The sequence below is a fragment of the Siphateles boraxobius genome, unplaced genomic scaffold, assembly GCF_051911475.1.
Source record: "Siphateles boraxobius isolate OS27281-9 unplaced genomic scaffold, OSU_SipBor_1 19, whole genome shotgun sequence".
NCBI lineage: Eukaryota > Metazoa > Chordata > Actinopteri > Cypriniformes > Leuciscidae > Siphateles > Siphateles boraxobius.
The window spans coordinates 20,968,607-20,994,014 of record NW_027508799.1 but is presented as its reverse complement, the minus strand read 5'-3'; the positions used below and the strand labels follow the sequence as shown (position 1 = coordinate 20,994,014).

Here is a 25,408-nt window from a genome sequence, read left to right as displayed (position 1 = left end):
TTAAGGCAGTTCTGAAGGCGAAAGGGGGTCAAACACCGTATTAGTATAGTGTACCTAATAATCCTTTAGGTGAGTGTAGGTCATTCAGGTTAATGAGTGAAAAGGAACAGAAAGTGGCCTAACATTTTTCTACTATATTCCTGTATTTGCTTTGTATATTTAATCTTTCCTTTTCCATCTCTCTCTCTTTGTTCACAGGCTCTTCCCTATGTTGCTTTGCTGATCGTAATGCTGTTCTTCATCTATGCCGTCATTGGAATGCAGGTCAGACTTCTTCATTTGGTTCACACTCCCTCCTCATCTTCCTCGTGGAAGTAACTACATGTCTGTTATAGCTCCTGCACTTGTACATGTTGCTGCTGAGTGATGTGTTTCTGACTCCACAGATGTTTGGTAAGATTGGCCTGAGGGACAACAGCCAGATCAACCGAAACAACAACTTCCAGACGTTTCCTCAGGCTGTTCTGCTGCTCTTCAGGTCAGCTACCCTTTCACTTTCACTCTTTCACTCGTTTGATGTCTCGTTGTCACTGTGAGCTTGTGTATTTGTATAGGTGTGCAACAGGGGAGGCATGGCAGGAAATCATGCTGGCCTGTTCTCCGAACCGCCCGTGTGAGAAGGGGTCAGAGGTCGGCCATTCCAGTGAAGACTGTGGCAGCCACTTTGCCATCATCTACTTTGTCAGCTTTTATATGCTCTGCGCCTTCCTGGTGAGTTGACATTGAGATTCCTTCACACTAAGCAACTGTGTTATTGTATATCAGCTGTGAAATTTGCTGTGAAATCATCTCCACTAGCACAACATCAGTGTTTACCATATCCGTAATAATATCAGAAGCAGCGGGTGTGATTCTGGGTTTCCCGAACACAAGATGATTCAGATCCTTGCCCTCCCACAGATCATTAACCTCTTTGTGGCCGTCATCATGGACAACTTTGACTATTTAACACGTGATTGGTCAATATTGGGGCCGCATCATCTGGATGAGTTCAAGAGGATATGGGCGGAATACGATCCTGAGGCCAAGTCAGTCACTTCCTTTTTTGCCATCTTTCACACTTCCGCTCTCTCCAGTCATCTGCAGTCTCTAGATCATATCATGAATAATCATTGATTATTATTACTAAAGTTGAGATCGAACTTCAATGTGATTGCAGGGGTCGGATAAAGCACCTGGATGTGGTGACGTTACTGCGCAGGATTCAGCCTCCCCTTGGATTTGGAAAGCTTTGTCCTCATCGAGTGGCATGCAAGGTACCCAATATCACAGAACAAACTTATTCTGCAGTGCATTATTCACATTGATTGACTTATTTTAATGCGTGCATCTGCAGCGGCTTGTGTCCATGAACATGCCTCTCAATAGCGATGGAACGGTGATGTTCAACGCTACTCTCTTTGCCCTAGTACGGACGGCTTTACGAATCAAAACTGAAGGTGTGAATATGTCACACAATACTTATGCAGGTCATAAACACACGCATAACCCTAATACACATACTAACCTTCAACCTTCAAAACGGACCGATCTTTATCAGTCACTGCTTCTATGTGTATGAATCAGGTAACCTGGAACAAGCGAATGAGGAACTCAGAGCCATCGTGAAGAAGATCTGGAAGAGGACGAGCATGAAGCTGCTGGATCAAGTTGTTCCCCCTGCTGGAGGTGGGTGTTGGGAAAAGGTTGAAGGTTTATGCTACGTTAATGTACACTACTCAGGTGTTTGGTGTCGGTAAGATCTTTTAATGTTTTTGAAAGAAGTCTCTCATGCTCACCAAGGTTGCATTTATTTAACCCCAAAATACAGTAATATTATTACCATTTAAAATAGCGGTTTTCGATTTGAATACATTTTAAAATGTAATTTTATTCCGGTGATGCAAAGCTGAATTTTCAACATCATTACACCAGTCTTCAGTGTCTCATGATCTAATACGCCGCTTTGATTAATAGAAAGATCCTTTTTGAAAATGAAAATCTTTTGTAACAATATAAAATATCAGTTTAATGCCCTCTTTGCTGAATAAAAGAAGAAAAAAAAATGCAGTCAGGCTCTCTTCTCCTGTCCCAGAACTTCAAGATTCTGTCAGGTTTATTTCAAGAGCTTAAAATTATATATGTATTAACTAAAAGAAAAATGCATGAAGCAACATAACCACCCAGCACAACAAACAAAACCCGAGTGTGTGTTACCTTGCCCAACAGATGATGAAGTAACAGTGGGGAAGTTCTATGCCACATTCCTGATTCAGGAATACTTCAGGAAATTTAAGAAGCGCAAGGAACAGGGCCTGGTGGCCAAAATTCCCCCAAAGACTGCTCTTTCACTGCAGGTGGGTACAGAAGACCACATGCACACTTTCACCTGCTACAACTGAGAAGTGTGTTTTTGTTAGCATATAAATCTGCGTCTGTTCTGACCAGGCTGGCCTGCGTACACTGCATGATATGGGTCCTGAGATCAGAAGAGCGATATCAGGAGACCTGACCGTGGAGGAGGAATTGGAGAGAGCCATGAAAGAAACCGTGTGTACTGCTTCTGAGGATGATATCTTCAGGGTAAAGGTCTGATATTGCCTCTTATTTCCTCTCCTCTCTGCTCACATCATCGCTTCTGCTGCTGGAGCTTCTGCCCACTTGCATGCGACCATCAGCCAGATCTTCAAACCAGAGTCCTTTTCTGGCTGTGAAGGGTTGCTGTGGCAGAGCTGCTTGTTTAGATTCATTGCTCAGCACTGGGGGCCTTGAATTCTTTTTTCCATTTGTTATTTAGTACAACACAATCATTATGTTCATATTAAGTTCCTAAACGTTTCCAATTTTACTTCTAAAGATATCAGAAGTCATTAATGTGCAGCGCTTTGCCCTCATCATACAGATCAGAGTTTTAAAGGAAAATCTAAATAACTCTATTAAGAATGATTCATTTGGATTTAGTCATCAGTGATGTTGAAGTACATTTGTAGACAGTTTAGAAAAATCAAAAACATCACTGTTGTCTGATTGTTAGTGTAGAGTGAACAGAGGAAGTGGAAAGTGTTTCAGTGTATGTGTGTGTGTGTGTGTGTTTGGCCTCATTTACCTGGTATTAACATTGTGTTGAGTAATCCGGATCAGATGTAGACATCACTAAATATAGCTGAAAGCGTGTTACTGTAGAAATCAAACCAAATGTAATGAGTTTAATAAAAGTAATAATATAAAGTTAATTATATAATTTAATAAATACAATAGTAGTAAGGATAAAATAGTAACCATAATATAAAATATTATTGACAATGTTATGCCCTTACATTTTTTGTTATGTTGAGATCAAAAGAAAACTATGTTGATCATGATAAAACGGAAAAAAAAAGAAAAAAAAAATCAGAAAACAACGTCCAAACAAACTTATCCATGCAAACATGTACTTGCACAAGACTACATGACATGTAATGTCACGCTAACATGAGATCCCTCCCTCCGCTCAACAAAATCTAATGAAAAACCACTGAAGATGTTAATACCAGGTGTGAACGTGGAGGGATGATCAGGTTTGCGTAAATGTGACCACTCATGCTCGCATATTTGTCTTTGCAGCGGTCTGGGGGTCTCTTCGGTAACCACGTCAACTACTATAACCAGAGTGATGGTCACGCCTCCTTCCCACAATCCTTCACAACACAGCGGCCATTGCACATCAGTAAATCCGGGAGTCCCGGCGAGGCAGAATCTCCCTCTCATCAGAAGCTCGTCGACTCCACCTTCACTCCGAGCAGTTACTCTTCCTCAGGATCCAACGCAAACATCAACAACGCCAACAACACAGCCATCGGACACCGGTATCCCAAACCTACCGTCAGCACAGTGGACGGACAAACGGGTCCTCCCCTCACCACCGTCCCACTGCCACGGCCCACATGGTGCTTTCCTAATAAGAGGTAGGATGACGTATGCTTTCTGTACTAGAAAGCAGATATGTGAGTTAGTGAGGAGTTTTTCAGGTTTGTCAGAATATGGTTCCTGATTGTGGTTTGTCTCACCCCTGATTGTCTCTGATGTAAACCAGGAGCTGTTTCTATGATTCTTTCATGCGGTACGTTCCTCTCACAGAGACAGAGAGAGAGAGAGACCTCATCTCTTTGGAGGGCTGTTGTATGCTCTGTCCATACTGGGGTGGATCTGAAGCAAAATGTGTGCAACACACACTCTCAGTGTGTTGAGAGATCCACTCCATGCATAACTTTATCTAGCAAGATCTGTGAGCAGCTTTCCTGATTGGCTGACAGCTGAATAAGCATGTGCTAGGCCAGCGGATTTCAACTGGTTTTCCTTCTGAACCCAGATTTCATACTCTAAGTGATGGAAAATTCACCCAAACCTGGGGATGTGAAACAACATGTTCATGTTCAACAAGTTAAATTACTTAATTATTACTAAAATAACCTAAACTTAAATAAAAAGCTAATTCAAAATATTAATAAATATAATATTTAATAACACTACTGACAGATGAATTTGTTGCAAAATACTATATTTGTTTACATATTTAAATTTAGATCCTTTGACATCAACATGACATATAGGTTAAGGCTATTTATTTTGAAATACAAAACTGTAGCCTTTTTATCATAACTAAGAATGTTTGTGTGGTTATTGCATTGTTTCCCCCTGCTATTAGAACTTGCGATCAACCAGTTGAAAACCGCTCTGCTCGGCCATGTTAGGTGTTTGTGTTGAAGCTCATCCTGCTGGTCATTTCCAGGCTGTACTGAAGGGGCTCTTCATTTCGACCAAAATACAAAAGCATCAATTGTACAAGCAGCTCTGCCAGCAAGCTATTAAACAGGAAGTACTACATGTTTTCAGCCCAATCCCAAAAACAGGATATACAGTATTTTCTGTTAGTGGAGCTCCAGTCTTTATGAAGTGCCCCTTGACAAAAAAAAAATCTCCTCTTAAATGTAGTATCATAAGGTTTCCATGCAAAAATAATATCAGTGCTTCTGTAATGTGACACAATCAGTTAAAACTGTGCAATGCGGTTTGTTAGACAGCAGTGCTTCAGACAAAACAAACCGTAAGCTGCTGCAATTGATTGTGTTCACATTATATCAGCCTTATGAGAGCTTGAGGAGAGAGTAACTGCTGTTATCTGTAAAGTTATAGGTGAGGTTTCCTCACTTTCTGAAGAGCAGATGATAAAGATGCGCAATATGCTTATAGTTCACCTGTGTGTGTTGATGTGTGTCTTGTGCAGCTCTGATTCCAGTGACAGTCGTCTCCCTATAATACGTAGAGAGGAAGCGTCTACAGATGAGACGTACGATGAAACATTTCTAGATGAGAGAGATCAGGCCATGCTCTCAATGGACATGTAAGACTTCGATATTATGTTTTTACCTAAATAAATTTAAGAACATTTAATAAAACAATAAGCCACAGGAGGGTGTGTGATACAGTGATGCATGACCTCAGGTAGCTTATTGCCTTCTATAAAATGACAAATTTGGTACAAAGACGCAATATTTCATAGAAGAATAGAAAACCAGTTATTTTAAATTGTAATATTTCACAATTGCTGTTTTACTGTATTTTTGATCAAATAAATGCAGCCATGGTGCAACATACAGTAAGAGACTTCTTTCAAAAACATAAAAATCTTACTGACCCCAAACTTTACAAAATAAAATTTCTTGTTCTTTATTTTGGGGTGAAATTTGACAGTTTCGTGAGATTCAGCCTCCTAGAAAGAATAATATTTGGTTATTTCGAGTCCACTTCAGACATTCAACTAACTATAAGTAACTTTGCAACTACATGTAAACTAACTCTCATTAGAGTAACGGTAGACTGATAGGTTAGTAGAATAAGATGACATGTAGTTGCAAAGATACTTATAGACAGTAGAATGTCTGTTGGGGGACCATCAAAATAAAGAGTTAACAGATTTTAAGCAGACAGTTTACTGATACTCTAATGAGATTTAGTTGACATTGAGTTGCAAACTTCCTTACAGTTAGTAGAATGTCTAAAGTGGACCATTGAAATAAAGTGCTACCTAATATATTAATATTCTGAATGTTTGTGTGCTGGGTGCAGGCTGGAATTTCATGATGAAGAGAGCAAGCAGTTGGCTCCCATGGTGGAGGCGGATGTAGAGGAGAGGAGGCTGTGGCAGTCTCCGCGGCGCCGGGCCTTTCTCTGCCCCACTGCACTGGGTAAATACTCACACGCATACATTACAGTTCATTTGATTCCATGCAATCTTTAGTTTTGCTTCAGATGTGATGCTGAAGTTAAATGCTTATTTACTTTTTAACACAGGTCGACGGTCTTCCTTTCACTTGGAGTGTCTGAGAAAACATAACAGACCTGATGTTTCTCAGAAGACAGCACTACCACTGCACCTAGTGCATCATCAGGTGAGCTTACCCACACACATGCTTGACAAAAGGCTTTTTTTTTTTATCCTTTTCACTCATTCATCATCTGGTTTTCAAAGGCTCTGGCTGTGGCGGGGTTAAGTCCGTTGCTGAGACGGAGTCATTCTCCGACGCTGTTCACGCGTCTGTGTTCCACACCTCCTGCGAGTCCAAGCAGCCGCAGCGGGGGAGGGCCGTGCTACCAGCCCGTTCCTTCTCTGCGGTTGGAGGGCAGCGGATCTTACGAGAAACTCAACAGCAGCATGCCGTCTGTGAACTGCAGCTCGTGGTACAGCGACAGTAACGGCAACCACAGCAGGAGCATGCAGAGGACGCAGCGACCCGTGTCCCTCACGGTTCCTCCGGTCTCGCGCAGAGACTCCACATCCCTGGCACACGGGAGTGCCGGCAGCCTTGTCGAGGCGGTAAAATGCATTTTCCCTCACTTTATGGAAGACTTTACAGGCAAAACCATTATTTTTAAAGCCAATGGTAAATCTTAAAATTGTGGGTTGTTATGGTTCCAAACCATTTTTAAGTCCTGTTTACATCTGGTGTTGAGATGCATTTTGGTCGATCTGATCACAAGTGGGCAACGCTAAGTACAGATGTAAACGGGGTCTAAAATGTTGTGAGCTTGTCCTCTTTCGACAACTTCTAGAGGTAGTTGAAAACCTGATTACTTTTTGTAGTGTAAACGCTTGTGGTCAAATGAGTTCGGACAACCACAAAAGACCACCAACTGACCTATAATGGGTAAACATTATGGGAGGCGCGCTAGCCAGACGGGATTTAAAATTTGTTGACTGAAGATTTGACTGGTTTGAAGATGAAAAAAAACCATACCAAGCACAATGTTCTCTTACCATTCCTGATTTCTAACACGCTCTCCATGTTTTTCCATCATCTTCGGCTGCATTCATATCTAAATTGTGAGCTTTTTTCATCCATTAAATCGAAAGATCTTAAAAAGCTCATACATTTACCCGCCCATTGACCCTCCGCTCAAATAACTCAGGACAAAAGTGGTTGGAAGTTGACAAAAGAGACAGATTAAAACACCAGGTGTAAAAGAGGTATGTCTCCCTCGTCTACTTGTGATCCGATCGACCAAAACGCTTAGTACCAGGTGTAAACGGGCTCAGACTCGTGGAAAGAAAAGAAAACCGCACAATTACACATTTAAGTGTATACAATTTATATATTTTTGTCTGTAGATTTCAGTTACAATACATGTCTTTAAAGGCTGTTTTCTCAAAAAGATAAAACAAGAATTTTAAACCTGGCTTTATCCAATGTTCAGATTTCTGTTGTGGAAATGTATACAATTGAGTGCATGTTTAATAAGGTAATGCCTAATTTGCACATTTAAACATAACATTTGAGAAAACTCATAATAAACAAATGTCTGTACTGTGATTGATCAACTGGGGAAAGTATGGTGACTTTTTTATTTATTTACCATATTCACCTGTAGTGTCTTGCCTACAGTCCTTAAAGTCTTACTTTCTTCACTCAGGTGTTGATATCCGAGGGTTTGGGTCGGTATGCACAGGATCCCACCTTCATCCAGGTAGCGAAGCAGGAACTAGCGGACGCCTGCGACATGACCATGGAGGAGATGGAGAACGCCGCTGACAACATTCTCAATGCTAACGCGCCGCCCAACGCCAATGGAAACCTGCTACCCTTCATACAGTGCAGAGACACTGGCTCGCAGGAGTCCCATTGCAGCCACGCACTGGGCCTCTCCACCCCCACAGGCTCTGATGAGCTGCTGGGGACGGAGTTAGAGCAGTCCGAGGGGGCTGGGCAGAGGAACAGCGCTCTGATGGACGACGAAGATATGGAGTGTGTGACGAGCTTGTAGGGGGAACAGCAGCAGCACGGAGGACTTCCTGTGTCTTAGCCCAGCTCTCTCCGAGGACACTGCTGTCCTGCAGTCTGACCCGTCTGTTGCGTGTACCTACCGTAGGGGTATAAGGCCATTCTGCTTAGCTGAGACAGAGTTGGTTTTTAGTTCGTCTGTGTGTTTGCAAGAGCACGAGCGAGTAGGCGTGTGTACATGTTTGTGTGCGTGTTTCTAAAAGTGCCTCACAGTTCTCACAACCTCGATTGCAGTAAGGAAATGAAAAACAACCCTGACCGGGCAGGGAATTAAGGGAAAAGATGCGATGTTGTTGCTCAAGCAGTGGGATCTGTCTGCCGGTGGGAGGACAGAGCGAGTTTGCGCTGACCTGTGTGTGGTGGGAGGACTCGACGGCCGTCTCATCGGCGTGGACGTGTTGTGCCGAGCAGGTGGATCTCGTCGGCCCAGGAGCCGTCAAGGGTTCAAGAGATGCTTAGAGAGACACACTGGAGCGGCTCTCCTATGCTCGCTCTCTTTCCTTTCATGGGACTGTCCATCCATCCATCCATCCATCTGTTCATCAAGAGAAATGTAATCCGTCTCCTTCATGGCTTTCTTGTTCAGTCAATGATTTTTGCTGCTTTTTGAATTTGATTTCCACCTATGATTCTCTAGTTAAGCCTGCACATTTTTTTTTTTTTTTCGGTGGAAGACTGAACTCCCAAAATTGCTTTTTCTCGTGTACCGTTTCGGCTTTCAGGTAGCTGCTAGCCGTGCAAGGTACGGGTCATTGCATCAGTGGCCTTTTATTCGAGATTTGCTTCAGGTTTTATTTCCTTTTTTATCTTCCAGCATTTAGTTTCATGTTTATAATGTTTATCTTGGATTGCGCACAGATGGATGCTATTTTTTTTCTTCTTAAATTATTATTATTATTATTGAAGGCATTTAAGGTGTTTATGCCAGATCCAGTGTTGTGAATCTAATGCCTCTTACTGACACACAAAAAATGTATTTATTTATTTATTCCTGTCAAGAGGTGAAGCGTGTTCCCGCCGGGGGTTCGGCCTCTCTCACAATGTTTATTGGTAGCTCACAAGCTGTAAATGAGCAGTGTCACTCGCCTGGACGCAGGTAGCACTGACAGGTCTCATGGTTCTCCTTGCTGCTGTTGGATCGGACTCGCGTTTTGCTCTGAAACTACTGACGTTTCTTCACTGCTGATCTCCAGAAACATTCAGCTGACAGCTGCGATTCTGTCATGATCCCACCTGCTCGACACAGGAAACATCAGATCTTTGGAAGGTCAGTAAAGGTGCACTTTGAAGAGAGGAAGAAAGGTGGGAGTATTCAGGGATGTCTGGGTAGCGCATCATTTAAAAACAAACAAACAAACTCTAATGTAGTTCACACAGGGCTAAATATATGACCATCATTATGAAAGTACCAACATCAGCAGTGTCATCATTATACAATGTTATTGATCGCTATTATTATTATTACTATTATTGTTAAGGATATTTTTCTGCTGTTGCCATGCAGTTCGGCAGGCACAAAAAGGAGAACTACTTATTGATCTATTATGCAAATAAGGTGTTGAAGCATTAGCATTGTGTTGGTAATGTGTCGACGGGATGGAAGGTTTCCCCAAAACACATCCGCTGATGAGAAACCTGACCAATCCACTTCCAGGCGTCTCTTCGTTCGTGCAACACTAGACTCGGTTAGAAGTTCTGTCACCGTTTTGCACACTACTTCAGAAAATATAAATTTCTCTTTCCGTACATGAAAAGATGATCGACTATTTTTGTCAAACTGACTCTTCACTTTCTACACCGAGCGTCCTGGCGTTTCAGGCCTCAAACATCCCATTTGATTTCCGTCTCTGGTCCTGTGCTGTTTTTGTGGGTGCGATAGAGTTCCTGAATGTTTACAGGAGGTCTCTGCTCTGAGGATGATGCAAAGCTTGTGAAAAAAACGTGACAAATGTAGCCAGAATCCACCTGCTCTGTTCCAAAGCCGCCACCTCACCCTCATATCTCCTCCACACACGTGCCATATGTCATTGTGAGGCTGCCCCAGGCATATTTCGAGGCCTTGGTTGTGTACATGTGCGAGTTTCTCCGTGTTTAGCATATGCAGAGTGCAGAAACGAGCGTGTTTGTGTGGTGTTCGTGTTAGTATATGCAGGATGAGTGCGTGACTGCATGCGTATGTGCTTGCATACCACAAGATATGCAAAAACAATGCAATAACTTTGACTGTACAACAGTTTTCTTTCAGAACTACAGCTGTACAAAAATCTAAGATACAGAGAGAAATATATTCACTGTTGTGTATTAAGTTACAGAACTTTAAATCGAAGAAACCTGTCATACTTGAAATCGGGTGCATTTGAGTATTGAGTATTTTGAAAATCTTGTGCGGGTCAGTTTAGTTTGATGTTTTTCTTCCGTTGGTTTCAATTATCTCTGCATGAGGATTATTTTGGTGTGCCAAGCGTTTTGAGTATTTTTTTTTGCTGTTTTCATTTTAAACATTGAGAAAACACTGATGACGAGAAGTGAAGGTGTAAATACAGACGGAGAAGAGAAGTGTCTCGTTGGTGTGAAAATGATTTTGCATATCTTGTGCTCAGCTGAAAGGTGCATGATACGCAACGACAGCTCTCTCTCTCTCGCTTTTTTCCCTTTTATCTTTTCATTCACTCACCCTCCTTGTCCTTTCTTCAGCAGACATCACAGTGAAGGCGTTTTTTTAAGGCACCCGCATGCCGGTGAATGGGCTCACTCTAAATGGTTGGTCATGCACATAAATTCTCACTATTATTTAAGGCTGCAAGCGGAAACATTAGAAATCCCCTGTCATTTCTCAAGTCTCATGGACAATCCATGTTCGGCGAGGAGATTTAGGTTGGAAATAATGGATTTGGATGCTAAGCTTGAATTTTTCTTTCTCGTTTTTGGTTGCGTTTGAATGGAATCTTAAGGATCATCCTAGCAGACGGAGTCATCCTCTCCCTTCATTAGCCAATGATTGTATATTTTTATAGACTTAGAAAAGAATTAACACTAGAAAAGCGACAATATAAACTCATCTATATCTGCTGAATGTCAGGGTTAAAATGGCTACAGACAACCATGTTTGAGAATGTATGTAGTGATTATGTATAGATAGAAATTAAATTTATGATAGAGAAATATAGAGTAAATCATCCGTATTCACCGCAGTAGCTCCTTTGACACTCCGGTCGTACGGCCTGTTTTTTAAGCAGGATGGTTGGGCGTTTTTGCTGAGGGAGGAGTGCAATGAGATTAATCATGAGATTTCAAATCCGAGGGCTTTTTCACCGCTGCTTTATTCAGATTAACACATCACGTTCCCCACCGAGCACCTGCACATGATAGAACAGTGTGGAAAAGCCACAAGCTTTCATGACACAAAAGCAGCCCCTGTGTTAAATGAAACCACTAATGATTGAACACAGAGAGCTGTCTGCTCAGGCCTTGGGGAAATGTACCAAATATTTGACTGAATATTTTGTTAGTTGCTCAGTGAGGTTTTTTGCCCAAATGGTTGTAATGTAGCTTTTCTTCTCTCAAAGAATCAGAAGTTATTTTATGTATTTTAATATATGAGAAATATTTATCAGATGGAAGTTTTGATATTTCGCTCTGGTTGGAGGGAACGGCCTAAGTCGTGATATTTCAGTGAGGGAAGCGTAGGTCGCTCTCCTGATGGACTCTGATTGGTTGTGGCTTATATTTCGATTTGCCATCAGTAGCAGTAGAGCACACACAAGTTTCCCTAATAAAAAAAATAAAAAAATTGTTTGATTAGAATGTATGAAAAAAAAAAAGGAAAAAGAAAAAAATATCCATAGCAATGGAGCAGCATTGTTATAACCTTTCAAGTTCGGTAAACTGCAGTAGGACAGGTTTTTTTGTTTTATTTGGATAAACCCAGTTATGCACAGTTGGGCCATCTGGTATTTCTGGGTTCATGTGTGTTTGTTGGCTAATTCTGCATGTGTCAGACTGAAGGAACGTGCCGTGGGGTTGACCTTTGAACCAGAGGAAGCCTGGACAGCTGCAATGTCTGCCCTCTGGTTTAACCTTTGTGTAGCACGTATCTCTAATGTCCTCCTTTATATGACTGTTAATTTGATATTATAAGTTAATGTAGTGTGTTAATGAGTTTTAATGATAAATTAAAAAGCTACGGTGGTGATGCAATAATCACAATTTGCACATTTAAACCACATTTAGTTTGACACATCGTACACAATCCAAGTGAAGGATGAATTTATGCATAGATTTTAGCTGTCGTGTAATTATTAATTTCGCCCTAAGCTCAAAATGTCTATCTTGCCATAGTTTCATTTCAACAGGTGGGAATAATTAATGCAGATTGTTTCAGGCCGTCTCCTGCAGTAGGTGAGACGGGTCTTCAGTGTTTTTTAGTGCACTAACCGCTTTTGAAACCCGAAATCACGGGTAGGTTAGGGCCTAATGAATGCAGAACAATTTACATATTTAAGTGGCATTTCCCCACCTCTAGTTCCACCCAGCGAATGTAGCACTAGAGACAGAAAGAAATGATCAGAACGATAACGGTTATGATGAGGAGCTTGAATAGTTAATATTGCACAAATCTCCATGTATGAGTGAACATATTGTAAGTCGGCTTATTCTTTGTCTTTCTGCAAAGATGGACGTAATGCTCCAGCTCTGGGTTTGATTTTTTGGGTCTCTTTCTATAAAGGGTAGGAGAACTGAGGGAATTGATTCCCTCACGCTCACTCATCTACACCGTCCCACAATTCTTTCTGTTGGCCGAAAGGCGAATCTGCGTCACACTATTTTGATGCGATTCGGTTGTCATTTAACCACTCAAGTCCATCAGACTCACAAAGGGAGAAATCTTTGAGCAGATCGTCTCAGCGGCTTTATTTCAGTGACCTCACAAGCAGCTTCTCTAGTTTTGATCGACGGTGCGGACGGGAAGAGTAGTCTCAAGGTCCTGAGCTGTTTGTTAGATTTACGAGCTGAACTCAAATTAGATGCGTGTCGTGCTTTTGGTAGAATTCGAAGGAATCCGTGCTGACCATTCAGGTCTCTCACGAAACACCGCCAATGGTCATTCACATTTTGGACTATTTAATCGAGTTTAGACCCCAGGTGTTCTTGATAAGTCTGTGAGACGTCTGCATGGTCTGTCATTCCCTCCTCTACTTTTACTGACTCTTTTGTTTCATTCCATCATTCTTTCATTTGTTCATTTAGATTTTAAAAAGAATATGTTACGTAAATCTGAAGAATCAATCACTTTTTCTACTCCTATTTTCAAAAAAAAAAAGTGAAAAGAAAACCAACAAAAAATTGGATTTGTAAATAAGTGATTGTACAGTTTGTATCTGTATCTGTCAGTCTGTCTTTGGTGACAGAGTGTGTCTTGCTTATAACGCACGCTACCAGTAAATAAAAACTAAAAAATATCTTTAGATTGTATGGTTCTTGACAGGAAGTTTTAAATTAATCTCTGCTGTATATTCCTGTAATATTGCATTTTTATCTGAGGAATGATGTTATTAAACAATTGCAAATAAAGTGAATTTCTTAAGGTTTGGTTCTTGTGCATCTTATGAGCGCTGCAAACCCAGGTTAAACTCAGATGTTGTTTTATTATGGTCATTCTATGATATTTTAAATGACAAATTATATTAAACAAAATAGAAATCTAACACATTCATTTTGCATTAAATCCAGAGTCCAGCCACTGGATTAGCACAATCTTCAAAATGATTTATAAAAATGCAGCCTGTGTAAAGCACAGTGGATATATATGTGTCTGCATACGTCTTGGTTTAGCTGGACGAGTGCATGTCCTTGTGGTTGATCATCCGTGACTCTCCGTGATGAAGTGTGAAGAACTGATCTGGATTCAGTCCATGATAAACCATAGCCTCATGCAAACGTGCTGGAGGCTCAAGATAATGCTGAGAAAGAAATAAACAGAAAGGAACAGGATTTCATTAAATTCTTTCAAAAACACTTTAATAAAACTGTTTGAAAAGTAGTTTATATGCACTACTTTTCAAAAGTTTGGGGATCTCTTATGCTCATCAGTAAAAACAGTAATATGTCTGAAATATTACAATTTAAAGGAGCTGTATGTAAGAAATCTATTTAAATTAATCATAAAATGGCCCTGATATGTCACTAGACATTAAGAAATCATGTTCATTTCAAATACTTATATCACTGACAACAGTAGTCCGGCCAGGATATTGTCATTTAAAAAGTGAAGTTGCAGCCCTCAACTGATGTTGATGTTGTCATGTTGTGTTTTGGTCTGATGCGTCACCCTCCACCTATCTACCAATCACAAAGTCAGTAGTGTTGCGGCATCCGGGTTGCCAGCTCTGCTCTAGTTACCACAGCTGCAGCTACAAACGTGTCGGAATCGAATAAAAAAAAAAGTCTAACGTTGCGAATCAGATAAACTGATAAACTCAAACTCGTTATGTATACATCACATCACATATTTTAGCGTTATGGACGTGTACTGCAGAGTAAGTTAAAAGATACAGCTGGTCGCTTTCACTTATAGTGTCAGCTAAATGAATAGCTGTATCTTTGATATCGGTTACACACAGTCACCGAGGCTTGTGCTTGTACTTACGTTAATGACAGATACCTACCGTTAGTATACTAACAGCTACTGTTCTAACAATGTACTGTCACATACGAGCGTACATCTTTACTATTATATTTGGCTAATAGCCATTAATCAATTTTTGCGATATATAATTACTTTGCAAAACATCTCTCATTTGAAGCATAAACATAATTAACAGAAGAAAAAAAACTTAGCCTACTGTGTAGGACTCGTCACTTGCCATTGGAAGCTTCTGTAGCAGCCTACGCTCCTGCTGTATCCTGCAGCCTATCTGGCAACCTCGAGTCAAGGAGGAGGGAGAGGGGATACACCGCTCTACAGTAATTTGAAGGTGATTGCAGTACCAGTTTTGGCCACAATCTTACATACGACTCCTTTAAATAAACTGTTTTCTATTGCAAAATATTTTGCATCGTAATTTATTACGGATTTGGTGCTCAAGAAACATGCAAGAAAAACTTGTCAATGTTGTGTGTTAACACAACATATTATATAAATAAACAGGAAAAACAGAATTGCAATAAAAATCCATAATCCTAAATTCCTATTTCAACAAGTGAGACCTAAATAAAAGGTCAGAAAAAATAATCTCCCCTTAATGACAAATACAAAACAAATACAAATGACAAAACTCTGAATGACAAATATAATAAACAATGATTTCCTAAACCACAGTAAAACTTAAGTTCTCTAAACTGACTTAATCAGCTAATTGTAATCTAGAAACCTGCTCAAAAATGTGTAAATGCCTCTCTTAGGGAGTGTTGGGCCTGAAGAAGCATGAAAACGTTGGCACAATAGTGAAGCCTGATGTAATACAACTACAAATACTGGACTCCCCAACTGCAGCTGGACAGCTATTACACACAATCAGAGCAGTGACCGCTGGCCAGCTCAGTGAAAGCCATTCACACTGAGAAAATGAATGTGTGGGAGAGAGAAAGATGGGCTCATACCTCATAGGCCAAAGCAAATGTCCCCCAGTGAATGGCCAGCGATGTTTTCGCCTGAATGTCAATGTGAATCAGAACAGCCTCTTCAGGGTCCACATGTTGAGACTTCATGATCCCTCTAAACAAGACAAGTTAAATCATTATTTAATAAACTTTTGTTTAATACACACAGCTGCTCTTTACAGTCTTACCTGGGCAGGTACGCACCGATCGGGATTGCAGCCAGGTCAAATGGTCCGAGGCGTTTTCCGATCTCCTTAAACTCTGAACAGTATCCCGTATCCCCGGCGAAGAAGAAACGACAATTGGGCCCTACGATAGTCCAGCTACCCCATAATGCTTTGTTCTCATCCACAGGCGAGCGTTTGCACCAGTGTTGTGCTGGCGTGCAAAAAAACGTGACATCATCGTGCCCGGGAATCCGGCTCCCCACCCACCAGTCCAGCTCTGTGACATTCTCACAGCCTGCCTTTTGCATCCATTCGGCCAACCCAAGCGGCACAAACCAGCGCAAACCAGAACCGAAGCGAACGTTCAGCGCTGCCACAGAGCCTGCGTCGAGGTGATCGTAGTGTGTATGACTGATGACCACAGCGTCCAGGCGAGGAATCTGTTCTACAGTGCAAGGAGGGTCACGGTAACGCTTCGGGCCCACGAATGCCAGTGGAGAGGCTCTCTGGCTGAACATGGGATCAGTCAGAATCACCAGTCCTTCCATCTCCACCAGAACAGAGGCATGACCCAGCCAGGTCGCTCGCACAGATGGGCCTGTCTGCCCGCACTGATCTGGCCTCTGGACGAAATACGGCTCCAGAACCGGCAGCTCACGGTCCAGAACCTGAGGATAAAAACAGAAAACATTTTCCTTTTTTTTATTAAATTTGAAATAAAAATGATGCATATAATTTTTTTATTTAATATACATTTATAATTACATATTTACATTTCATACCCATTTATAAATGCATAAATACTGAATATACATTTATATAAAAAAAAACTTTATTTTATTTATAGTATACATTTTATATTTGTACATTTTTAATTATACTTTATGCCTATTTCTAATTATGAATGCATAAATTAATATGAAATTGATTATATATTTACTTTTATTATTTTGCATTTAGACATTTATATATAAATATATTTTTATATAATTATTATATATATATATAAATGATTATAAAAATATATATACATTTATATAAAATTATTACTTTTTATATATGTAATGTTATTTTCTATAAAAGTAAATGTATTTTATAATTTATATATTTATAATGATTATAGAGGCATAAAAATTAAATATTGAATTATAAATGTATAAATATGAGATGTACATGTACATTCAATTTTATTACATTTATAATTAATATAAATGTGTAGTAAATGTATACTATTAAATGTATAAATAGATAAAAAGTAAATTAAGAAAAATTATAAAATGTTTTATATAATAGTATACTGAAAAACTGTATACTGAAAGGAAATGTTGTATTTCATTTAGCGCCCACTTTTCTACTTTAAAATCCTCTATACCCCAGACTTTACAGACAATAATCAAATCTAATCTGGTTTTACTTGCTAATGCTTATATTTAATAATGTTCCTGTTTTAAAGCACAGGAATCAGGTGTGTGAGACATTTCAGATTTCACACTGCTGAATCAATGCATTCCTGATTAGTGACTCCTAAACAGAGCACACAATGTGTGTTTACCTCTTTGACACTGGGCACATTACTGTTGTTCTTCTCCATGAGGAACAGGCGAGCAATGGTACTGTAGGAGGGGAACTGCCATGTTGCCCAAGGGTTTACAAAGCACCCACGTGAGTCCCGTCTGGAACATGAAACATCTTGCTCTCTTCGGTAATCCAGCGGGAAGTTGTTCCCTGCAGTGACTAAGGGTTTCTCTGCCATGGAAGTCCTGTCTGCAGCTGAACTGCACAAACACCTGTTAAAAACATATTTTGAGCTACTTTAGCATAAAACAGGGAACACATAAGAGGTGAAAGACCGTAATTAACACAACTGTCCAGCAGAAAACACCTTTATTCACACATGGCTATAGGATACTCATTTATCTGCATATCCTTCTGGTTGCCAGTGCACATTTGCATTGCTTTTACTGAACTTCCCTGTATCTATCTGTACAAGTTGCCCTTTACAGTGATAACAGGGAAAAGATTAAATGATGCAAACACACCTTTTTAGGACAACTCAAAATGGACTATGATACCTTGATAGTGCATATTCGTTTGATTCTGGCAGACACCCTTCATAAAAAAAAAAACATGTAAAGTGCACAGTCAATGTAAACAATAACGTGCACTCTCTGTCTCTAAAGGTGTAACGTTATGCTATATTTATCTGGCCAGAGAATCTAATTATATCACATTTGTACAATATACCTTCATAAAAGGTGATAAATAATAATAAATCAACCTGAAAAGAAAACAACAGTATAAATAACCCGACAACCCCGGAGCGGATTATAAAGAAGAATGTGTCTAGTCTATCATATGCTCGCGTGTGTAGTTGTCAAACAGACATGATATGATACGTACCGATGCGTCAGCTCTGACAGCCACACTGGTCTCGAATCTGTCAGTTTGAGGAGTGTCTCGAGCGCCGTACGAGCGCGCCTCTGATGTAAGCGCCACAGTAAAGGAGCTAATGATGTATGAGCGGCCATAAGGGACAAAAACCTAATAACGAAACGCGTCAAAGTTTAACGTGCCAACACGCGCAGTTTGATTCATAGCCAACCGACCGCCAATAAACTACAAGAATAAGAAGTTTGATTAATATCAAAGTCTTTTTTCATATTGAGCAAGCCACGTGACAAGAAAAACAAACAGCTCTGATGTATGCCATAAATGTTTACTTCCGTTTTTAAGACATGCTGGACTCATATCCCCCTGTCTTGCGACGCCGAAGTAGTTCAAAACGCCATAATAATGTGAGAGAATCGTAAAAAACAAACTCCGCGTTTCACGGCTTTTAGGTGCGTGTGAAAGCCTAGTTTTACAGTGTTTGACTAGCCGGTTAGTTGCAGAAGAGTTTCCTTGTAATGAACGACGCCCTGATTATAACAGCTGGAAAGTTTGAATACCCACTCATCATCGATGAGCTTAGCAAGACCAGACTAGTTCATTTCTGATCCTGTGTCAAAACTGGAGCAAATATGCTTGTGATTGTGAATATATCCAACTAGCTAACATGACAAATATGAGTCATCTAATTTAGAATATCATCCCGTGTAGTAGCTTTTCACATTCACAGAACCTTAAATCTTGTGCATCAATAAAAAAAAAAACACACATAGGTCCATAGAGGACAAAAATGTCCGTGTCAAAAAACTGTCATAAAAATGTGAAGCTTGGGAGCACAGACTTAAGTTTGGTCTCATTTTAAAGAAGACCCTTGTCAGATTATTGCTGAAGTAAAAATAAATTAATAAGTAAATAAAAAAACAAAAAAAAGTTATATAGGTTTAAGTTTATGAAAATTATTTATGAACATTATTTTATATAAAATATATATTTTAAGAAACAAGTTGAACTCTAAAATGGCTAGAAAATCAAAGCCATCAATCTAAATAAGTGGTGTTTCAAATTTGAGGTTGACATCTCAAAATGAGCTATTGGTAAGATTTTGTTTGAGCACAGTAAAAGCTTTTCCCCATTGGTTGCCAGCAAAACTCCACTGGTGCACACAGTGATTGGATTTTAGATTTGCAGTTGAGTTTTTCTCTCTAAATATTACAAACACACACACACATTTTTTTTTACAACACACATACCAACCACACTCTGACATCCATACCAACACACCCACACAAATATCGTTGCACAATTTACCCAATTCGCTCTATAATATGCCGAAGCAGAAAACATGAATAAAGCGAGTTATTGCTATATAGGCCAAACTTTAAAAAATGGCACCATCTGGTAAAAAATGTGTAAAAATTTAAATTTTGAAGCCTTGCCAACCGAACGAAAGCCTCTTAACAAAGATTGCATCATTTTATAGTTAAATGGCCCTGGCATTAAAAATGGCAGTTTTAATGGGTTTCAATGGGGACATTTTTGTCCAAAAGGCACTGAGAGGAAGTATTTTTTGTACCTAGTGCATAATAGATATTTTTTTAAAGGGAATGGGGGTGAAATGGAAAAAATTCCAATACAAAATACACACCTGTGCCAAGTTTTATACATTTAGCATTAACTTAGGTAAAGTGGTCAAAAAAACAAAACTGTAAAAGACAAAAATGTCCATAAGGTATTTCCTTAAGTTCGACATAGTTTCTACTTGCAATGTTTTACTACAAGAGGGCAGGTTTGGGAACGTTTAAGACTATTGGTTTTAACACTGTACAAACATGTGAATCAGAATGATACTGCCTTAATTTTGCGATGTGGATGTGTGTATTGAATCATGAAAATGTATTTTGTAAGTTGGACGTGGGGAAAAGCTTAAAACCGTGTTGGACGTCTGTAACTTTTGCGGAAGTGAATTTATCAGTCAGTTCACATGTCTAATTGATTATACCTGAAATACCATTCGTGGCCAGCAGAAGGGGAACGTCGGAATGTGAAATTCACGCAAAAACTTACAGTAGTAGGCCTAGATAATTTCAACACATTTATGTTTCTTAAAAACGACAACGCTTCATTACAGATACTATAATGTTATATTTTGGCTCTTGAAACAGTATAGCTTTACAAAGTCTTCAAACCACAGTAACGTAAAACAATAACATGCTAGAGAGGGGACATTAACAAACAAGTAGTGATGTTTACTTGTTTAGTAGGCTAACCGAGATTAGAGAGTTTGTGGACTGTTTGGAATTACAAACACGACGAGTGCTGTTTTCCTGAATACCATCACGATTGAAAATGTGACATTGATTTCATACAACAGTTCAATAAACAGTTCAAATTAAGTCACTTAGATTTTAGATACAATATTGACGTTTTTTGTTCCGTTTCAGCCAGGGTTCGAATTATGATTTCATCTTTGTGGGGGTCTCTTTAAAAAAAAAAAAAAAAAGTAGCCTATGAGCTGGCGCGGTGTGTGTGATAAATAAATTGCTTAACACGGCACTTCATTCTTTTGAGTTCAACATTTATTAATACAGGAGTAGAGAAACGACAATAATAAACCACCTTATATCACCCTGTTGCTACTAATGGTATGACTTTGTTGTCCTCATGTCAAAGAATGGGCTCTTCAAAGTGGTATCCTTTGGTATTTAATTCCCTTTTACTTTACAACAAGCAGCAATCGAGGTATAAAATGACCAAAAACACACCCATGCATGGTGAAATAATGTGAAAAGTCAGAAAGGAAGATAATTCCACTTAACACACACATACCATCAAGAACAGGGCAGGATCATACAAACCAAATTTTAGAACATCTTCCCCTAGACTAATCTTTTTCCCCTTAGGCCTATATTTAAATTAAATTAATATTCAAATTAGGGCTGGGCGATTTTGCCCAAAAAATAAATCTTCGATTTTTAAAGAAAAATTCGAGTTTCGATTCGATTTTCGATTTTTTTTTTCAATGCACTTAAAAAATGACTGCAGACATCAGATATAGTGTCAAAAGTGCAACTTTATTGCTATGATTGTCCTCAAGAGTTACAATGCGTAGAATCCCAAAACAAAAAGTAAATGAGGCTCTGTCATTCAACAATTTCAAGCTTTAACCCAGGTTTAAGCAAAAGTGCAACAACTTCACGGTAGCTTAAATTTTCTGTTCAAGAAATCAGATAATTACAAATTTTGTAACATATAACATTACAATTAAAAAAATAAACTCTTCTCAGTATAGTGTGAATATAAAAAATGAAACATGCCTGTGGCAGACATATAGCTTGCTCAAAGAGTGAACAAATGTAAACTTTTATCTATAACAACAAAACACATGCTTGTTAGATCTCTGAAACATTGTGCATGCTCATTCTAAACATTTTTTGCAAGAAAGATGAGCCTGTCCACAACCTCTGGCTTAAGGCAGGCCCGGTTGCAGGTAACTATTCCCCCACCCACACTAAATACCCTCTCTGAGGGGGCACTAGTGGCTGGAATAGAAAGATATTTTTTAGCCAGTAAGCTTAGCCTTGGAAAGTTGGGCTGATGCAGCTTCCACCATTCAAGAGGATCTGTGTCTGGCTCTATGTCTGGAATAAGGAAATATGTTGCAAGCTCAGTCTCAATTTTTGTTTTCTCAGATTGTGGGTGTGGCGTGGTGGATGGTGCACTGTTTTTAAAGAAGGCACCCAGAGTCATTTTCTTTTTTGGGGGGTTGTTCTCTTGAACAGCTGAGGGACCAGCTTCCTCTGTGGTAGAGCTGCAGAGAGCAGAGATCTCAGACACTGCTCTTTTTTTGACAACTTCCAGTTTGCTAGCATCAATGTAGGTTGTACGGAACCTCGGGTCTAAAAGTGTGGCCATGTCCAAAAGTTCCTCTTTCTCCAAATCACTGTATTTACTTTCGAGGTAACGCATGATGTTCGCTTTGATTGTTTTTGTTAGCTCCAAATCTTCCTCGTCTGGCAGGAGGAGACTTGTTTTAAACAAATGCAGCACTGGTTTGATGCATGACACACTGACATATGATTCCCCTGACAGTGCATCAGTGAAGTCCTGGAGAGGTTTCACTGCTTTGTTGGTGGCTTCTAATACTTCCAAATCTTGCCACGTGGGAACAAGATGACGCGTTTTCTTGTCCGCACCCAGGACACGAGTTATTGCCTTCTCTTGCTCAAGGAAGCGCTCAATCATCTTTTGACGAGACCCCCAACGTGTTGGGGATTCTGAGATCAAAAGATGCTGGGGAAGTCCAAGCTCAGCCTGCACCTCTGTCATGTCTCGCCTTTTTTTCCAGCTGTAGGAGAAGGCTGATACAGCTTTTTTGCAGACCCCTATGGCCCGATCGATCCTTGGGTCCTTCACACCATTCTCTGTAATAAATGTGAAAAGATATTTAGTATATTTTTTGTCACTCCAAACTATTGTTTTGTACTTTTATCCCAATTTTAATAGCTGTAACACTGTTTAATACATAATGTATAATGAATGCAGATTAAGGAAAAGTCAGGTTTATTTATGTAAATAAACTAAAATAAACTGTAAATATGAATTTATGTCTGTGTGTAAACCAGTTGAAATATATACCATGTTCTGGCTATTAAATTATGAGCAAACAGTACTTTACAATGTGCAAGTATGTGCACCTATTTATTCTTACACCAACTCTTACCTATAGCGTTGTGGAGTCTGTGGCCAAAACACTGCAAGCTGGGCCAGTTGTTGTCCTTAAGGGCTTTTATGATGTTGGTGCCACTATCAGTTGTCATGCAGACGAGTCGTTCCTCCGAAAGTCCCCAGGAGCTGAGAGCGTCTTTTAAGCCATGGGCAATTATCTCACCAGTGTGGTTGTCTGGGAAATACGCTGTCTGAAGGCAGATGCTGCGCAGAGTCCAACTAATGTTGATGTAGTGAACCGTCAGACTCAGATATGGCTGCATCGTCCGGCTGGACCACAGGTCCGTTGTGGCTGAGTAAAACTGCATCTCCTCCAGCTCACTGCTGATCTTTTCCCGAGTTGTATTGTACAGGTGAGGCAGCGCTACATTGGCGAAATACTTGCGACTGGGGACAACGTACCTCGCATCTAATACTTTTAGCATGTGATTAAAGCCTCGCTTTTCGACAGAATAAATTGGCAGCATGTCTGTGGCAATATAAAACGTGATCGCCTCTGTAATCGCTTTCCATCGCGCTCCGTTCTTATCATAAGGCACACAGTTTGTAAAGCTCTCAGGAAGTGTAGTTTGCTTTTTAGCAGGTGTGCTAGAGGAGCCGTTTTCGCTACGGAGCCGGCTGCACTTCTCCCATTCTTCGCGATGTTTATTCCTCAGGTGCTGGAAAAGATTTGTTGTACTGCTGCTTCCAGTAGCAACAGCCTTGAAACATATTTTGCAGCAAGGCTTCGTCTGTGTTGTGTCTGCTGCATCAAAACCAAACCAGTTCCAAATTACGGAATTACCTGTGCCTTTCTTTGGAAGTAACGTTAGTTCTCTGCTACACGCTGCCATGTTGTTTTGACTGTGTAACGCGGGGCGGGGGCTGGCTCATATCGCGCTACGGTAACGCACAAGGACGAAACGCGGAAAAGTCCGAAAAAACTATTGTGGAAAAAAACTCGAGTTTGCAAAATAAAAATCGTTTTAAACTACAAAATCGATAAATCGATTAAATCGATTTTTTGCCCAGCCCTAATTCAAATATGAAATGAACTGGGGTTTACCTATGAAATGAAATTGATATTTAACTTGATAGCTGAGATGTCTTATTTACAATAATGCTACTCATTTCTAATGTTCAAATATGTCTTATTCAATGACATTTTTTGGACTTGATAAGGGTGTACAACTTTTTGTTGTAGATAGGATGAAAAAACTAGACCTTTCTCAATCGTGGTGCTGACCTGTGCAATTCAGTTTGTAATATTTTCCATTATAATAGCCTAAATCTTACACAATGGGAGAACACAATGGCCAGTTAAACAGTAAAAGCCATTAATTGGGATAGCCTACCATTATGCAGAGAAAAAAGACCAAAGTGGTCTGATTCCAGCAGGTTGTGGTCCTGGGACCCAAGATGCTGACGTCCGATGTCCTGTCTTTATCCACGATTGGATAGTCCACGAACAACAATGCAGAAAGGCTCTTGGCACGCAGTCTGTTTCTGGTCTGACAGTCTGTGTCATTGCATGCAGAAAATCCTCTCTCGCACTCTGCAGAGGTCCGGAGAACAGTGTTGCTTGCTACAATAAGTCTTCTTTAATGTATTGCCCTCATCTCCTTCCAATTTCCAGTCTCTGAACTCACTGACTGCTTCAGCGGACTCTCTCAATAGGTCATTGACTGGGTCTTTTTTATTTTGCGAAAGCACTTTTAAATTTAGCAGTTGATCACATGATGCACTGACCCCATTATTGCTTACATTAAAACCCACGTATTGCATTATATCCAACAAAGTGGCCCGAACAGCAGCACTTGTGAAAGCCACAGTGGTGCAAGTGGCTAAACACACGTTAGTTGTGAACAAGGCTGTGCTAGAGGCTCGGTTTCAAATCCCTCTTTGGATTATATAAAATCTCAAGTATTGCTTTTTATCCAACAAAGCGACCCAATCACCAAAGCTTGTTGTGAAATTCAGTGGTGCAAGTGGCTAAACACACGTTAGTTGTGAACAAGGCTGTGCTAGAGGCTTGGATTCAAATCCCATTATTGCTTACATTAAAACCCATGTATTGCATTATATCCAACAAAGTGGCCCAAACACCAGCGCTTGTGAAAGCCACAGTGGCGCAAGAGGCAAAACACACATTAGTTGTGAACAAGGTTGCACTAGAGGCTCGGGTTCAAATCCTTCTTTGGCTTATATTAAATCTCAAGTATTACATTATATCCAACAAAGTGGCCCAAACACCAG

The 25,408-nt window shown here is 40.0% G+C and overlaps 3 protein-coding genes across 21 annotated transcripts in view; 1 reads left to right on the top strand and 2 right to left on the bottom strand.

Annotated features, from left to right (window-relative positions):
* Positions 1–13,878, top strand: part of cacna1c (calcium channel, voltage-dependent, L type, alpha 1C subunit) — a 130,466-nt gene extending 116,588 nt beyond the window's left edge. For 9 of the 15 annotated variants that reach the window (XM_077234178.1, XM_077234175.1, XM_077234176.1 and 6 more), the window contains 15 exons: positions 199–264; positions 387–478; positions 555–711; positions 901–1,028; positions 1,160–1,256; positions 1,337–1,469; positions 1,567–1,668; positions 2,209–2,336; positions 2,428–2,562; positions 3,583–3,923; positions 5,243–5,359; positions 6,085–6,203; positions 6,310–6,407; positions 6,488–6,832; positions 7,927–13,878. In XM_077234178.1, the coding sequence (XP_077090293.1) occupies positions 199–264; positions 387–478; positions 555–711; positions 901–1,028; positions 1,160–1,256; positions 1,337–1,469; positions 1,567–1,668; positions 2,209–2,336; positions 2,428–2,562; positions 3,583–3,923; positions 5,243–5,359; positions 6,085–6,203; positions 6,310–6,407; positions 6,488–6,832; positions 7,927–8,277 (2,409 nt within the window). In that variant the 3' untranslated portion in view covers positions 8,278–13,878. The remainder of the gene's footprint in view (positions 1–198; positions 265–386; positions 479–554; positions 712–900; positions 1,029–1,159; positions 1,257–1,336; positions 1,470–1,566; positions 1,669–2,208; positions 2,337–2,427; positions 2,563–3,582; positions 3,924–5,242; positions 5,360–6,084; positions 6,204–6,309; positions 6,408–6,487; positions 6,833–7,926) is intronic. The other 6 variants (XM_077234183.1, XM_077234182.1, XM_077234180.1 and 3 more) reach the window with 1 other exon arrangement.
* A 41-nt stretch (positions 13,879–13,919) lies between these two features.
* On the bottom strand, positions 13,920–25,249 carry napepld (N-acyl phosphatidylethanolamine phospholipase D). Of its 5 annotated transcripts, none has more exons than XM_077234206.1 (6): positions 18,781–19,017; positions 18,461–18,566; positions 17,613–17,847; positions 16,082–16,728; positions 15,894–16,008; positions 13,920–14,254 (listed from the first exon to the last, which is right to left on the bottom strand). In XM_077234206.1, exons 1-6 carry the CDS (start codon positions 18,806–18,808, stop codon positions 14,123–14,125), a joined length of 1,263 nt encoding a protein of 420 aa, XP_077090321.1. In that variant the 5' UTR covers positions 18,809–19,017; the 3' UTR covers positions 13,920–14,122. The 5 variants fall into 5 exon arrangements, with proteins under 5 accessions (XP_077090321.1, XP_077090322.1, XP_077090323.1 ...); XM_077234207.1 differs by having other exon boundaries at positions 18,461–18,601; positions 18,781–18,821; XM_077234208.1 differs by lacking the exons at positions 18,461–18,566; positions 18,781–19,017 and adding an exon at positions 25,212–25,249.
* On the bottom strand, positions 21,785–24,903 carry LOC143741765 (E3 SUMO-protein ligase ZBED1-like). Its single transcript, XM_077234203.1, has 2 exons — positions 23,169–24,903; positions 21,785–22,869 (listed from the first exon to the last, which is right to left on the bottom strand). Exons 1-2 carry the CDS (start codon positions 24,004–24,006, stop codon positions 21,869–21,871), a joined length of 1,839 nt encoding a protein of 612 aa, XP_077090318.1. The 5' UTR covers positions 24,007–24,903; the 3' UTR covers positions 21,785–21,868.
* Positions 25,250–25,408: the final 159 nt, after the last annotated feature.